At 46.3% G+C, this 18,186-nt stretch overlaps 1 protein-coding gene across 2 annotated transcripts in view; it reads left to right on the forward strand.

Moving 5' to 3' along the window:
* LOC116956037 (cadherin-13-like) overlaps positions 1-18,186 on the forward strand; it is a 50,310-nt gene that overhangs the window by 4,977 nt on the left and 27,147 nt on the right. The window contains exon 2 of one of the 2 annotated variants that reach the window (XM_032977461.2): positions 5,040-5,142. In XM_032977461.2, the coding sequence (XP_032833352.1) occupies positions 5,040-5,142 (103 nt within the window). The remainder of the gene's footprint in view (positions 1-5,039; positions 5,143-18,186) is intronic. The other variant, XM_032977462.2, reaches the window with a different exon arrangement.

Genomic DNA, 18,186 nt, shown 5'->3' on the forward strand with positions numbered 1-18,186 from the left:
TGAAAAAAAAATATCGAGAGAGCTGCGGAGGAAGGATGTTACGTGCTTCTCTGCGTTTTGGTTGTTGTCCTTCCCCCTCACCTGCGATTGACACGGTTGGCTAAGTAAGATGCGAAAGAAGTTCAACACACATACATAGACTCACACAGAGACCCATAGATTCACCACACAGAGACCCATAGATTCACCACACAGAGACCCATAGACTCACACAGAGACCCATAGACTCACCACACAGAGACCCATAGACTCACCACACAGAGACCCATAGACTCACACAGAGATCCATAGACTCACCACACAGAGACCCATAGACTCACCACACAGAGACCCATAGATTCACCACACAGAGACCCATAGACTCACCACACAGAGACCCATAGACTCACACAGAGACCCATAGACTCACCACACAGAGACCCATAGACTCACACAGAGACCCATAGACTCACGACAGAGACACATAGACTCACCACACAGAGACCCATAGACTCACACAGAGACCCATAGACTCACCACACAGAGACCCATAGACTCACACAGAGACCCATAGACTCACACAGAGACCCATAGACTCACGACAGAGACACATAGACTCACCACACAGAGACCCATAGACTCACACAGAGACCCATAGATTCACCACACAGAGACCCATAGACTCACACAGAGACCCATAGACTCACGACAGAGACACATAGACTCACCACACAGAGACCCATAGACCCACAGAGACCCATAGACTCACGACACAGAGACCCATAGACTCACCACACAGAGACCCATAGACTCACCACACAGAGACCCATAGACTCACACAGAGACCCATAGACTCACGACACAGAGACCCATAGACCCACACAGGGACCCATAGACTCACCACACAGAGACCCATAGACCCACACAGAGACCCATAGACTCACGACACAGAGACCCATAGACCCACACAGAGACCCATAGACTCACACAGAGACCCATAGACTCACCACACAGAGACCCATAGACCCACACAGAGACCCATAGACTCACCACACAGAGACCCATAGACCCACACAGAGACCCATAAACTCACGACACAGAGACCCATAGACTCACACAGAGACCCATAGACTCATACAGAGACCCATTGGACTCACCACACAGAGACCCATAGACTCACACAGAGACCCATAGACTCACCACACAGAGACCCATAGACTCACCACACAGAGACCCATAGACTCACACAGAGACCCATAGACTCACCACACAGAGACCCATATACTCACCACACAGAGATCCATAGACTCACCACGCAGAGACCCATAGACTCACACAGAGACCCATAGACTCACACAGAGACCCATAGACTCACACAGAGACCCATAGACTCACACAGAGGCCCATAGACTCACCACACAGAGACCCATATACTCACCACACAGAGACCCATAGACTCACCACGCAGAGACCCATAGACTCACACAGAGACCCATAGACTCACACAGAGACCCATAGACTCACACAAAGACCCATATACTCACCACACAGAGACCCATAGACTCACACAGAAACGTCGTGAGAATATTGTGTTATTTTGTTTTATCAATGTATTATTTTATTCTCATTCTACGTGACTTTACCGAAAGAACCAAAGAAGATGAATCCTTGCAGTCACGAAAACTTTAAATCGAAATTTAACCCATATACTCACCACACAGAGACCCATAAACTCACACAGAGACCCATAGACTCACCACACAGATACCCATAGACTCACCACACAGAGACCCATAGACTCACCACACAGAGACCCATAGACTCACACAGAGACCCCTAGAATCCATAGACTCACCACACAGAGACCCATTTCTTTAGAACTGCTTCGTTGTGTTTAGTTTGTGGTCCTTCCCCCGCACCTCCGATTGGCACAGTTGGCTGCGTATGGTGCGAAAGAAGTTCAACATCCACGTCTCTATAACTTTCAGCTTGTTATTGAAATGAGTGCTGTGTGAAGTGTGCTTGTCATCCGTAAAGGTGCAGATTGTTACGAGCAGATCCTTGTGGAAGGCCACGGTTAATGGCGAAGCGTATCAGATTGGCTACCATAAACTACCGTGTGTGTATGTGCATAAATACAGTAAAACCTCGTTATTTCGGTATTTGATCATTCGTAATTGGGGATAATTTGGCATGACTGCACTTTCGGCATATATACGTGAGAATTTTATTGTTTTATTTTATTATTTTATTCTCATTCTACGTGACTTTACCGAAAGAACCAAAGAAGATATATACGGTGTATTGGTAATTCGCCATGAGCCGAATTGGCATACCAAATGGTCCAATTTCGGCATAGCACGTGGAGTCACGCCGCTCACCACGACCAAAACAATGACTCCATCCCATGGCGACGCACGTGGCGAGCGTGTGTAGACCCGTCGCTGTGGACTTCACCTTGCGTGTGCACTCTGCGCAAGTCAATCCCTTAGGGGCCGTCCATAAATGACGTCACGCACCTGGGGGGGGGTGGGGTCAGACATTTGTGACGATGTGTGGTGAGGGAGGGAGGGGGGGGTTTGATAAATGTGACGTCACGTAAAAATGTGCAAATTTAAATAAATATAGAATTGTTATAACAACACTAATTGTTATAACAACACTCCTACAACATCAATGCAGCGCCACATTCAATACGCACTACAATGACAATAGTTTAAAGCAATTTGAAGCATCTTTTATTTCCAAAATGGAAATATGGTTTTGGGGGGGGGGGGCAGAGCTTTGTGACGTCATATTTGAGGGGGGGGGGTCTGACTTTTTGTGACGCCGTGTGACGTGGGGGGTTGGGGGGGGTCAAAAATTGTCCAAAATCGCGTGACATCATTTATGGACGGCCCCAAAATTTTGGATAGAATTGATGCATGGTGTGTGTCATTGCTTATAGTGTGTGATGCGTTTGGAAAACAAATTTGGAAAACAAATGTATTGGGGCAGGAGGCCATGGTACATAATTCGGCAAGGCCAGAGCCCCATATGTGCCGAATTAACAAGGGTTTGCTCTATATACCGACATATCCATTGGAAAGCTGGAAATCCAGGCTTGCAGATTCGACTGAATGCCGATTGACGGCAACCCCCAGCACAGGAGCGCGTGATGCCAGAGACGACCAAAGGCCTTGAGCAATGTCAAGGGCTAAGACCGGAGATTACGTAGTCTCTCCAAATTAAAAGAATAGAAAACAAGGCTCAAATTTATGTGAGTCTAATTAAACCCTCCAGCACACTACCATGTTAATAAAACGTCAGATTAATTACAAATTGCGTCTGTAAATGTATGAAATAAATTATACTCCACCCTATTTGGCTACATTTTCAAATTGCGTGCTGAGTGGCTCAGAGTTCACAGTGCTTAACTGGCACCACTAAGAGCCTGGGTTCGAATCAGGGTTTCGTTATTAACCCGGTATCTTGAGTGTATGGAGTCGATGTTTTCGGCCAAGTCACCATTACTTTACATTGAAACTCTATGCTCACATAGAGACCAACAGACCCGCTTAGAGACCCATAGACTCACATGGTGACCAACAAACTCACATCGAGAACCACATACTCACATAGAGACCCCTAGACTCACACGGAGACCAACAAACTCACGTAGAGACCCATAGACTCACATAAAGACCCATATACTCACAGAGACACCCACAGACACACAGAGACCCATAGACTCGTTTTGAGTGCCCACAGACTCACATCGAGACCCATAGACTCACATAGAGACCCACACTCACGTAGAGACCCATAGTCTTACATAGAGACCAACAGACTACGGAGATTGAATTATGATTAAATTGGTTTCTCAAGTGTAATAGGTTGATAGTCTCAGCCCGCTTAACAATGACTTAGAAACCCCACAGACCAATAGAGTCTGCGTCGACTAAGATGTGATTTTTTTTATATACGTGTTCTCCAGTGTAACCAGTTGATATTTTGTTTGATAGCATGTGTGATGAACATTGTCCGCAGGGCACACATTAAAAAAAGGTGTAACCAGAAAGTGGGTGAAAGCTGAAGGTGACTGCAGATTTCGTTCCGTGACAACATACTCATCCTGGGCTGTTCTCTGAAACAGGGTGATTGACTGCTGGCTTTTGCTTCATAGCCCCAACGGATTCCCTTGTGCCACTCACGCACAGTCGCTATTTGTTAACCCGTATCGCCGGCTTAAAGTTAAAACGTCGCGCATCTAACCACCGAATTGGGTGGCGAGAATTGTTCTCCAAGTAACCCACCGGCGAGTAAGCCAAAGCAACAACAGCTGGCGCGTTAAACGCTTGTGCGTTATCTTCTTTGGTTCTTTCGGTAAAGTCACGTAGAATGAGAATAAAATAATAAATTGATAAAATAAAATAACACAGTAATATTCTCACGACGTTTCGGCCACAACACAAGCGGCCTTCATCAGGTGAAGGGACGAGACTGTCTGGTAGGACAGCGCTGGAGTGAAAGAGCCACGTTCAGATCACGACCTTTAAGCTGTGTGAGAGGAAACAAAGCGCCTTGACAAAGGAATTAGCATATAATTTAGCATTGAAATGGCTGAGTGATTAGCTTGTGACTGGTCACAGAAATAGCTATGTTAAAAGTTAAAGCATACACATCCGCAGAGGCAACCCTTGACAACGCTTGTGCGTTAGTTCGTTGGCTACGTCGAGGATACAAGGTATATTCTTAGTTTTTTCGGTAAAGTCACGTTGAAGGGAAACAACAAAATAATAAAATATATATAAAACAATAAAAAAATTCTCACGACGTTTCGACCTGAAGACGACCGTTTGAGTTATGGTCGAAACGTCGTGAGAATTTTTTTATTGTTTTATATATATATTATTATTTTGTTGTTTCCCTTCAACGTGACTTTACCGAAAAAACTAAGAATATGAATTACTGCAGCCACGAAAGCTTTAAATCAAGATACAAGGTATGTCAAGAGTAAATTCTGTTTTGACGTACACTGTCCATTTCTCTGATCCACAACCTCTGCTGACGTCACTCAGCAGGCCTCGTCAGGTGATGGCGGCTGCCGGCCAGGATTCGCCATGGGCCACGTTTGTGCGGACATCCCGGAGCGTGTTCCGCCAGGCCACGCGATCCTCACCCGTGAGTCTTTAACCCGTGGCTAAGGAAGAACACGTGGATAATAACACATAGATAATGGATAATAACACATAGCTATTTGGATAATGACCGATAGATAATGGATAATGATCCATGGATAATGGATCCTTACCCGTGAGTCTTTAACCTGTGGCTAAGGAAGAACACGTGGATAGTAACACATAGATATTGGATAATAACACATAGCTATTGGATAATGACCCGTAGATAATGGATAATGATCCATGGATAATGGATCCTCACCCGTGAGTCTTTAACCTGTGGCTAAGGAAGAACACGTGGATAATAACACATAGATAATGGATAATAACACATAGCTATTTGGATAATGACCCATAGATAATGGATAATAATCCATGGATCATAGATCCTTACCCGTGAGTCTTTAACCTGTGGCTAAGGAAGAACACGTGGATAATAACACATAGATATTGGATAATAACACATAGCTATTGGATAATGACCCATAGATAATGGATAATAATCCATGGATCATAGATCCTCACCCGTGAGTCTTTAACCTGTGGCTAAGGAAGAACACGTGGATAGTAACACATAGATAATGGATAATAACACATAGCTATTGGATAATGACCCATAGATAATGGATAATTACCCATAGATAATGGATAACCCATAGATAATGGATAATGATCCATGGATAATAGATTCTCACCCGTGAGTCTTTAACCTATGCCTAAGGAAGAACACATGGATAATAACCCATAGCTATTGGATAATGACCCATAGATAATGGATAATGATCCATGGATAATGGATCCTCACCCGTGAGTCTTTAACCTATAGCTAAGGAAGAACACATGGATAATAACACGTAGATAATGGATAATAACCCATAGATAATGGATAATAATCCATGGATAATAGATCCTCACCCGTGAGTCTTTAACCTATGGCACACATGGATAATAACATATAGCTATTAGATAATAACCCATAGATAATGGATAATAATCCATGGATAATAGATCCTCACCCGTGAGTCTTTAACCTATGGCTAAGGAAGAACACATGGATAATAACCCTTAGCTATTGGATAATGACCCATAGATAATGGATAATAATCCATAGATAATGGATAACCCATAGATAATGGATAATAACCAATAGATATTGGATAACCCATAGATAATGGATAACCCATGGATAATGGATAATAATCTATGGATAATGGATCCTCACACGTGAGTCTAAACCCATATATAATGGATAATAATCCATGCAAAATGGATAATCCATGGATAACGGATATTTACCCTGAATATAAAGCAATGGATAATGGTTATTAACCCACGGATAACGGATAATAACCCTTGGATAATGGATAACCCATGGATAATGAATCCTTACCCTGAGTCTAAACCCATGGATAATAGATAATGACCCATGGATAATGGATAATAATCCATAGATAATGGATCCCCACCCGTAAGTCTAACCCCATGGATGATAATGGAGGCAGTGTTTCTCAAGCCTTTTAGGCCTCGTGGACCGCTCAGGGAATGCAAACATTCTGCGGACCACACAACTCCCCCCACCCCTCACCCAAACCCACACCCCTGGTGACAAAACGCATTCGCTTATCTCTCTAAATAGCAGTACTCATACAAAACTTTCATATTACCGTAGCATTAGTTTTTTTTGTTTTAATGCAGCTTTACGTGTTTAGGGTTAGGGTGGTTAATCAGGGTAGCTAACTTCATTTTTTTATATATATCGTGAGTAAAATATGAATTCACGGCTCAAACAACAGGTATAAAAAATGTTGTCATCATTGTTCCGAATCAACCCTGCATCACGGCCACTTGTGGGACCACCAAGACCAGGGGTCCCCAACCCCGGTGCCGCGGACCGATAGCGGTCCGTGGCCTGTTAGGAACCGGGCCGCACAGCAGGAGGTGACAGCGGTGAGTCCGCACGTGGCCCGCCCCCATTATTTTATTATTTACCATTTCCGTCCGCGCCCCTTTCTCGCACTGCGCACTCGTCTCAGTCACGTGGTGTTGGTAAGCCCACAAGCTCTAACCCCTAGTAGCCACAATGAGTAACAAACACAAACATAGCTAGAGAGCTTCTTTGAAAAGGGGGAAAGACCCAATGATGAACCCCCTCCCCCCCCCCTACCCGGTCCGTGAAAAAATTGTCTTCCATGAAGCCGGTCCCTGGTGCCAAAAAGGTTGGGGACCGCTGACCTCGAGGACCATCGGAGACCACCGGTGGTACCGTGGCCAAAACTTCGAGAACCACTGTTGTAGGGCAAAAGCAGACATAAGCGGAACTCCATTCTGTCTCCAGACTAGGACTGCCACTTTTTCGACAGAGCCAAACATTCCCAGGCCTTTACATTATGAGACCTCTTTTGCCAGAAACAAGATATAGGAATAGGTTTTACCCTTTTAACTGGCACAAAAACTGACACCTTTATTCAAGGCATCATGTTTGCAATAACCACAACACAAGCAGTCAAAATGCAAACAAAAAAGACAACTCTGATAATAATATGCACTGTCCTTGAATTTGATTGGTCCACACCCGAGACAGCTTTTCTTAGAGCCTAGTCTCCATTGCTGTTGGACCAGAAGAGTTGTACGCCTTTTGGCGTCTTCTGGTCCAACACCAGTGGAGACTAGGCTCTAAGAAAAGCTGTCTCGGGTGTGGACCAATCAAATTCAAGGACAGTGCATATTATTATCAGAGTTGTCTTTTTTGTTTGCATTTTGACTGCTTGTGTTGTGGTTATTGCAAACATGATGCCTTGAATAAAGGTGTCAGTTTTTGTGCCAGTTTAAAGGGTAAAACCTATTCCTATTCCCAGGCCTATATCATTGGGCCGTTTTTGCCAGTATCAAAGTATTAAAAATGAGAATAGGTTTCACACTTTCTGGCAAACACATTTCTGCGGAGGGAGCTGGTAGGAACGTTGGGTTGCTCGGTCAATGGCCAGGGTCAACGGCGGCACCACCACGTGGTGTATTCCGCAAATATGCCCGACTGTGAGGGCGGGCACAAGCCGGCGTGAGTTGGTTAAACGTTGAGTTTTATAAGGGCACCACGGGGTGACCAGCCCCTCCCCACCCAGCCCCACCCCTCCCACCCCCCACCCCTCCCACACCCCACCCAGCCCCACCCTCCCCACCCCCCACCCAGCCCCACCCTCCCCACCCAGCCCCTCCCCACCCTCCCCTCCCCACCCAGCCCCTCCCCACCCTCCCTTCTCCACCCAGCCCCACCCCTCCCATTTTATCCGGGTGTCCGGATACACGTAGACAGACATCCACAGACATACACAATTAATCCCCTGCCTCCTGTGAATTAATCCCAGTTGTGCTTCCAGTCCATATAAGGGCACCACGGGGTGACCAGCCCCTCTTCACCCAGCCCCACCACACCCAGCCCCACCCCTCCCACCCCCCACCCAGCCCCACCCTCCCCACCCAGCCCCTCCCCACCCTTCCCTCCCCACCCAGCCCCTCCCCACCCAACCCCTCCCTACCCTCCCCTCTCCACCCAGCCCCACCCCTCCCACGTGGACAGACATCCACAGACATACACAATTAATCCCCTGCCTCCTGTGAATTAATCCCGGTTGGGCTTCCAGTCCACTACGTTTCCTACCAGTATAAAACAGGAGGTGTTCAGATGTTTAAACACTAAATAGATAGCTGTTGCAAGGATCCAAGTCTGCATTAACCACATGTACTTGTGGTTAACATGCAAAGACGTGGCTCTGATAATAAATTATGCATTGCCTTTGAAACCGATTGGCCTACACCAGAGACAGCAACATTCTTTATGGCATAGTCTCACGAGTGCCAGACCAGATGACGCCAAAGGGTGACCACTGTTCGCCTTTTGATACATTCATCCTACGCAAAGTCGGTACCGGATCTTAGTGAAATGTATTGCCTGACACCCGAATACCGAATTCCAATTCGGAAATTGTCCAGGTGAATGAAACTCTGGACGGGTGGACCCCATTGGGTGCGTGGGAGGTTGAGTGGGTGACTGAGTGAGTGAGTCAGTGAGTTACTAAGTGGCATTTGATTGTGATGAGTCCGTGGTGAGTGAGGAGTAGGGGTTTTTCACCTTTTCCACAAACCAAAACACAGCAATATTTCTCAATCAGTCCTGGCCTAAATTTTGATTTAAAGCTTTCGTGACTGCAGCAATTCATATTCTTAGCTCTTTCGGTAAAGTCACGTTGAAGGGAAACAATAAAATAATAATATATATATAAAACAATAAAAAATTCTCACGACGTGTCGACCATAACACAAACGGATGTCATCAGGTGTGTTGAAGAGTGAATCCACATTTACAGTTTGAGTACGACGTTTCGCTGGTAAATACATCCAGCATCATCGGGCAATTCGCCAGAATGGTAAAGCCCTCGCTTGTTCCCGGTTTTATATAGAGCAGCAGGGTGATGTCATCATTTAACTCATATCAGGTGCAGTGATTAGAGACGGAGGGGGGGGGGGTATTGTAATTATATAATCGATTAGTAATCAGTCATTGGTTATGATTAGTAATGAGTTGTAGATTAGTAATTATTTAAATCAAAATGTAATGTGTATTATTTAATAATACGCTTCCAAGCCTACGTGTTAAACCCAGTATTATCAGTGTTAGTTTTTAAGCAAGCAAACTCTGGAACCGGTTTCGGCCTTCCGGATTTCATCGGCAAAGTCAAGCTGGTTAAACGAACGCCGCTGGATTAATCACACGTTACGAGCAATGCGCGCCCGATCGAAACGATGGGATCATAGTGAATTCCAGACTCAGGGCATGATGTCATTTATGGGGGCGAAAAACAGAGGAGCGCCTTCTTGGCTGGGAGGGATATGCAAACAAAAGCGTTATCGTACCTCAGGGAAGGTGGGAATGTAATGCCCAAATAATTTACAATATAAGTAACACACACACACAACAACGTTTTTAATTAAACACGCTGCATCGTTGGTCGGCGCGCCAAGCTGTGAACCCTGGGAATTGAATCCGATTGTGGCTAACAATCCGGTGTTGGGTGATGCGTGCACTTTGAACCGGCCCTGGATCTGCCTGACCTCTTCACGAACCCACGACGGCACCAGTGTGGTGCATTCCCCCTACAGCCGCTGGGCTCAGCCGAGTGACCGATAGGATTCTCTAACACCTTGGTAAGCCACGCATTTTTCCATCTTCAGTGCGGCCTCCGAAGAGGACGTGTTGTAGATGTTCGTGCTGATTTTAGCGATGGCTTGCTACACAAAAACACTGCTCGGAGATGCAGACAGCGACTCTTGCCTCGCACGGCGTTCCGGCTTAAAAAAAAAACACTTCGGTGCGCTCGTCCCCCGAAGCAGTGCCTGTGTCACAGCTTCTTCCGAGAACACCGCATTCCTGTGAACTTAATGTATCATTACATCATTGATTATTATTACTACAATAACAAACAAACAAAAAATATTCAAGCCAAATAAAAAAAAGCAACCCGCCGTCGTGCAGAACCCCCCTCCGGCATCCCGTGCGATCACAATCAAGTGTGCAAATTATAGCCGCTCGCAGCCCGTGATTGCTCACCTCAAAACTCAAAGAAGTTATTTTCTTGCGGTGGGACGCGTGCGTGAGGCTGCCAACAAAGAACGTGCAACGTGGGCGGCGCACGCGGTGGTTCGCACAGATTTGTGAAACTAACCAAAAAGAACACAACCAAAAAGAACAAAAGGACTATGGCTTGGCAAGGGGATTGCAGTACATGGCTTACTGCATCCATCTGTGCAGTGTTGTCTGGATATCACGAGTTGTATTGCTGCTGCTACTACTACTGCGGTGACTGTTCCAGTGAGCTCCACTCATTGATTCCTTATTGAGGCCTCGGTCTGCCAGACTGACTGTTCAACCGCCACCACCACCACCACATTAAAGGTTACATCAACTAACTCACTCGTTCACCCAAGCATTCCCTCACATACACACTCTCTCACTCAGTAACCCATTGAAGTGCCTGGTGTTCATCTCCTCTTTACAGCCCTGCAGAGCCAGTGGTGGAAATTCCACATTCCTATGGCGGGGGCACGTTTTTTTCTCGCATAGGACAACCACTTTTGGGATTCCCCACAAAGAAGGTGGTACTCGTTTTAACGACCATGGAGTAATGATGGGCTAAGTCAACCCCCACCCCCCTCACGACCAGGATTTTAACTTACATACTTCGACTTGCGAGCCATTCTGAGTCGCCTGGCCGGATAAATAAAATGGTAATTACGACGGTTCATTTGATGTCCACGTGCAGTTGCTGTCCATACGGCTAAATGCCGCGTCAGTACGCACTGCGCGGGCACCGCTGACGGTCTCGGTTGACATCCATTGTTTTACATCGCGACCCACGGTAAAACCAGACTCTCAAGTCGAGCGAGTTGATATAGCGTCAGTTCAATAACGAATGACTTCCAAAAAAAAAGATATTTATACGAAAAAAAAACACGATTTGTTTAAAAAAAACTACCTTTCATCACTTCATCAGTCAAAAGAATCCAGTGCTCAGAGCAGGCAGCCTTCTATGACATCACCTTTCACGGACTGCATCAGTCATGAAGGTGAGACAACTCGAGCAGCAACATTCATTAATCCCGCGACAAACTCTGATGCTGTGATCATAATCGATTGGTCTTTCTTCGACGGCCGGGGTGGTTTAAACACTCGTGTATCACGGCATAGGGCCCTATGTTCGATTAACCGACTCGGGCACCGTTCTGCGTGTGGAGTTTGTGCGTTGTCTCTCTCTCTCTCGTCTGTTCTGCGTGGGGTTTCCTCCCATAAGCTATAAACAACAACTGTTATTGACCAAAACATTCCAATGATGAACAATGTGCCTGCAAATGACTCCACATACGTAACCTCGCCTTCCCCCTCCCGTAAACACTTAGCAGGACCCTCCTGAAAAAAGTTGAGACATTTGTGAGACGTTCCAAGTTTAACCAGCATATGCCACCTGCTATGCCATACGGATCAGAACTTTTGAACATTGCAAAATGAACTGGAACAAAGTAGACGCAAGCTATTGTGGGCGTGGCCGGGACATGTCACGGGATTTGATGATGGCCGGTGGTCATCGTCTATCACAGAGCTACAGCCAAAGCTTCGTCGGTGAAGTCATGGGCTAGGAGCTGATTCTGGAGTGGACTTCAGTACCTGAAAGAAGCTCCCAGTATGTGGAACGAAGGGCGACAGACAAAAGCTTCGTCAGCGAAGTCAAGGGCCAGCAGCTGGTCCTGGAGTGGACTTCAGTATCTGAAAAAAGGCTCCCAGTATATATTTTCTTGGTTCTTTCGGTAAAGTCACGTAGAAGGGAAACAATAAAATAATAAAAATGTAAAACAATAAAACTCTCACGACGTTTCGATGGACTCGTCCATCTGAACAAACTGTCAAATCGCTATCCGTGGTGCTAACGTTAAAAAAATAAAAGCCGCCACTTTTTTCAAAATTTCTTGCCGTGGTTTTCACACCTGACGATGATTGCTTGTGTTGCAGTCGAAACGCCGTGAGAATTTAATTGCTCTATATTTCTATTATTTTATTGTTTCCCTTCTACGTGACTTTACCGAAAGAACCAAGAATATCAATCCCTGCAGTCACGAAAGCTTTAAATAAAAAAAAAGAAAAGCTCCCAGTATGTGGAGCAAAACCACGTGACATCATGCCCAACAACACACGTGGTATGGACAGAAAATCTACCGGGACGATCGATACCCGACTTCGTGTTCGATAGAGTCCGCATCCCCCCCCACCCCTATTACCCCGGGGCGTTTCCGAGCGCCGTCGCACGCGATAAGCGACCTACATGTCACGTGAACGCATTCGAACAGGAGGAAATCCCCCCATTGGCAGCTGATCCCTGTGCTGCACAAATGATTTAGCGCCGGTCTGCAAGTGGTCATTAGTCCGTAAGTGGGGGGGGGGGGGGAATGACATTGGGGAGGATGTTTCACATCTACTAGCAAGACAGTCGCATTTTTAGTTACGTGATCTGACCCAGTAAAAAAATATTATTAATCAGCATTTGTATCGTTAACACAGCACACACTGCAGTAATAACCAGGGTGGCCTGTTGGATTCGAACCACGATCCTCTGGCCGTGCCACCACCGAATGGAAACGGGTCATTGTGTTTGTAGCTAATTCAAATGAAAGAAACTACCCTTGAGCCTTCTGTTGAATTGATCCTAACTCGTTGGGGCAGTCGAATGACGGTGATTTATCTGCACATTGTGGTCACAGTACAAAAAATAAACACAAATGTGATCCTGTGTTGCCAGTGATGCACAATCACAGATAGCCAGAACTCTAAACGTTCACCGGGCATCACGCACTTTTTCCGAGATGAAAGAAAGGCGTGTTGCTTAAATCGTCACCAATTATATAGTTTAGTCCCCATGTATGGCCGTGGGGCTATTAACAAATTTGTTGAGTTTTGGCTGTCACTGCAGTCTGAGTCATCCTCGCCCTGAAGATCAGAATATGTATTTATACTGGAGGAATCCGATGAGTTACAAAGCTCTTGTTCCAGTAGTTTTACAGATGTCCAGTCGTTTCATAGATGTCCAGTAGAAATTTGAGACACAGTGAGGCTTTTCCTGGGCAAATAACACAGGTATACAGTTTTTTTTACACGTCGTCTGCTTCAGAGATGAAATGTGGAGTTTAATGTGCTGAATTCAAATATGACAATTTAAACAACTGATTGGCTACTGTTCCTAACATATTAAAGTTTTTTTACATTTTACGTCTATGTATATTGTGTAGATAGAGTTTTACTCATAAATTGTAGACCCAGGTCTTTTCATGATAGCATGTCACCTGTCCTGTTCGTGTAACACTTAAACAATCAACAAAATGGTTGTATACATACAATTTATTACGAAGCAAAAGGCAAAAAAACTATTATGTATAGATAAGTACGTAGTTTAGTCCTTGTTCAGTGTCTCCTCGGCGCTTCTTGGCTTGTCTCTTGTATTCATTAAATGGGGCATCTCTTGTCACTGCCCAACAATAGTCTGCAAGCATTGATGGGCTCCATTTGCCCTGAGAGCGTTTCTCCATTGTTGCAGTGTCCTGGTGAAATCGCTCGCCACGCTCGTCACTCACTGCCCCACAGTTCGGTGGGAAAAACAAAAATCTAGATGAGAGTGCAAAAAAATTTATCCTTGGTGACATGTTGCAACTAAGGCTTTTGTATGCCTTGAGGAGGTTTGCCACCAACTCCCTGCAGTTATCTGCTTTGTTGTTTCCGAGAAAAATTTGTTGCCACTAACTGGAAGGCTTTCCCTGCCGTCTTTTTTTTCCTTTCCACGAAGCGCACCGTCAAATGCATCATCTCGAAGAAGTTTACGAGTCTGAGGACCAACAAAGGCACCTTCCTTTACCTTAGCTTCACTTAACCTTGGACATTTTCCACGGAGGTACTTGAAAGCTGCTTGTGTTTGGTCCATGGCTTTGACAGAGTTCTTCATCAGACCCAGCTTAATGTGTAAGGGTGGTAACAACATCTTCCTTGATTCAACAAGCGGTGGATGCTGAACACTTTTCCTCCCAGGCTCCAATGGCTGTCGGAGTTGGCCAATCTATCTTGATGTAGTGGGAATCTCTCGCACGACTATCCCATTCACAGAGAAAACAGCAGCAGTACTTTGTGTACCCAGTCTGCAGACCAAGCATGAGAGAAACAACCTTCAAATCGCCACAAAGCTGCCACTGATGTTGGTCATAGTTTACGCACCTCAAAAGTTGTTTTATGATGTCATAGCTTTTCTTCCTATGGACTGCATGACCTACTGGAATTTATGGCAAAACATTGCCATTATGAAGCAAAACAGCTTCATGACTCATCTTCGATGAATCAATGAACAGTCTCCACTCATCTGGATCATGAACGATGTTGAGGGCTGCTATCCCACCATCGATGTTGTTGCAGGCTACAAGATCACCTTCCATGAAGGAGAGTGGGACAAGATCTTTTTGATGGTCATGGAACATGGAAACCCTAACATCACCTGCCAGGAGATTTCACTGCTGAAGTCTGGAGCCCAACAGCTCTGCCTTACTTTTGGGGAGTTCCAAATTCCTGACCAAGGTTTTTCAGTTCACCTTGTGTTATGAGGTGTGGTTCAGAGGAGGAGGATGGGAGAAAATCTGGGTCATGCGACCATGATGGTTCAGGACCAAAAGTTTCATCCTCTTCCTCTTCCTCATCTGACTCAAGTGAGAATGATTCTGGTGCATCAGGAACTGACAGTCCTTCTCCGTGGGTTACTGGGCGAATAGCTGATGGGGTGTTTTGATAATGCACAGTCCATGATGAATTCTTTGACACACTTTTCCCAACTGGAGGCACCATGCAGCGGTAACAATTGCTGATATGATTTGTTGTCTCTCTCCAAATCATTGGCACTGCAAAAGGCATGAATTTCCTTTTCCTGTTCAACCACTGGCAAGATTTGTTAACAAGTGTTGCAGCATATGTGTGGCGCCCACATCTTGTCCTGATCTCCAATTTTGCAGCCAAAATAAAGGCGATAGGCTTTCTTAACCATAGTGGTTATACTGCGCTTTCGTGATGCAAAATTCACTTCACCACAAACATGGCAGAAGTGATCTGCTTTGTTCACACGAGTACAAGGCATCTCTGCTCACTTTGGCTAAACAGAAATGTGTCCCTTTACAAAATCAAACACTGACAAATAAGAGAGCACGACACTATAATTTCTAGAGCTTATATAGGGAAGGTTTTTTTTTAAGCAGAGTGATGCAAGCCCAGTTATGATTGCATTATCCATGACTTCCAGGAATAATATCATGTATGATGCAATACCAGGTTCAGATTGCATCATTCATTGTTTTGCTCAAAAAGCAAGTACTGTCCAAACCCGGTCATAGATTTATTCATAGATCCAGTCAAAGATGTATTTGAGTAATTTCTGGTTTAAATTGAGATCCCTTCCCTTTGTAGTGACGTTAAGGGTGTCACCATGGTGGCAGCACCAGGCACTGTCACAAGAATGCTGCTGTGCGTCTGGAACCTCTCTCTGGGGCCAGAGTGAGCACTGCATGCAAACGGGCCCTGGGGGACATAGTCCTGGTGACGGCCTGAGAGAGGGCAAGTCAGGACATGGTAGTCTGCGTGAACCCGAGAGGGCACGTGACCGGGACAGGGTAGTGAGGGGGGCGGCCCGAGAGGGGGCTTGAGGGGACACGTGACGCTCCGTCGAGATCCTTCGGGAAAGGTCTCGAAGGGGGCGTGGCCGAAGGCGGAGCGAGGCCACGCCCATGAGCATAAAGTACGGAAAGCGTTCGAGGCTCGTCTGTGAAGTCATCCTGGGGTCCCGCGTCTCTTCGTCGTCTCCGGGTCTTCGGTCTTCGCTCGGCATCGTGGGTCAGTCAGCGTGTACACGTGTACACGTGTACACGCTGACTGACCCCTTCATGTAGTTAATGCGCTACTCACATAGTTGACCTGTGTAGTTATCATTTAGATGTTGAACCCGTGCACGTTTATGTAGTTAGCCCTGTTGGGGTGTTTAAATAAACGTGTTGCCTCCAACTCCAGTGTGTGCCTCCGTAGAACGCACTACACCTTTATGACTCACTAATCCTCCGCCATTCCCAAGTCAAGGGTCGTATGTACCGACCCAGGAGCGTATCTTGAAAACTGGAGGCAATCAACAATTTTAAGCATCATTTTAATTCTCAGTGAGCTAGAATTAGCCATGCTGGACGACATTTATTTCGGAAGCATTTTGTCTGCAGACTTGGCTGTTAATGGAATTATTGATGGATGGCATCATACGGCGCTTCGACATTATATCGTCATTCACCCGGGGTAACGTCTTTACAGCGTGAGGCAAGAGGTAATCCATCACAGACAATGAGCATCATCGCGGAAAATGTGACAAATTAAACCATCGGGTCAATACGCCATCCTTGAACGCTACTGTTGTCTCTCCAAAGATTAAAAAAAAAATGTTTAACACGTTCCATCAGCCCTGCGCACAGCCTCCTGGGCGTAAACAACTCGAGCCGACAACACGCAAACATTGGTCGTCTTCGTCGGTAAAGGTCGGGCTCGCTCGATCGCTCGCAAGAACTGCCGAGAATCTCTTTGAAAAAAAAAATACCTCATCTCGTTAGCATTTGGAACGCGGTGTGCACCGCGCCGCGTCCGCGACGTGCTCGCTCGTGCCCACATTGCCGGCAGCGTTTTCGCATAGGATTGCCTACGTGTTGCAGGGCCTTTGGGCGAATATGCAATGCGAATGTGAGTATGGGTGTGGGGAGTGGTGGTGTCACCTTGGCCTCAAGGCGCACCTGGCGATGGTACAGGCGCCGTGGTGACGTCGCCGTCACTCGCTCGCGAATGAAGTGGCATTGGGATTGGTGTCGCGGTCAGGGCCCTGCGCTACGAATCCGGCGACCCGAGTTCGATTCCCCGGCCGACACCAGTGACGAATATCCCCTAGGTCGACTCGGCCTCAAATGAGTACCTGGTGCGGTGCGCGAACATCGCCACCGGGGGAGACAAAGGCGGTCGGGCGTCGCGATGACCACCCACCCCCTCGTGTGCCGTGCCGGCCTTCATAGGTGCTGCTTGCTAACAGCACTTGCCCCTACGGTCTGTTAAGCTTATACGGGGGAACTTTGTCTTTGTCGGGAGGTAGTGTCGTGGTCTAGCGTGTTGCGCTATGAACCCGGCATGGGCAACGTGAATAATGAACATCTGCTCCGGTCCAGGGCCTCCCTTAGGTTGACTCAGCCTTGAACGAACAACCCATTGGATTTGTCTAACACATCTCAACTGGGGCAACAGGGATGTCCAGGCGTGGTTTTTGCCAACTTCGTTCGCTGTGCCGCCCTCCACAGTTGCTCGCTGACAGCGCTTTTCCCACCAACAAACAATCCTCTCAAAAAAAAGCTATACGGGGCATCTTGGTCTCTTCTGTGCGTTTCTGTGCATGTGCATACACATCTG

Source organism: Petromyzon marinus, chromosome 63, assembly GCF_048934315.1.
Source record: "Petromyzon marinus isolate PM22_M1 ecotype Great Lakes invasive population chromosome 63, UKy_Petmar_22M1.pri1.0, whole genome shotgun sequence".
Lineage (NCBI taxonomy): Eukaryota > Metazoa > Chordata > Hyperoartia > Petromyzontiformes > Petromyzontidae > Petromyzon > Petromyzon marinus.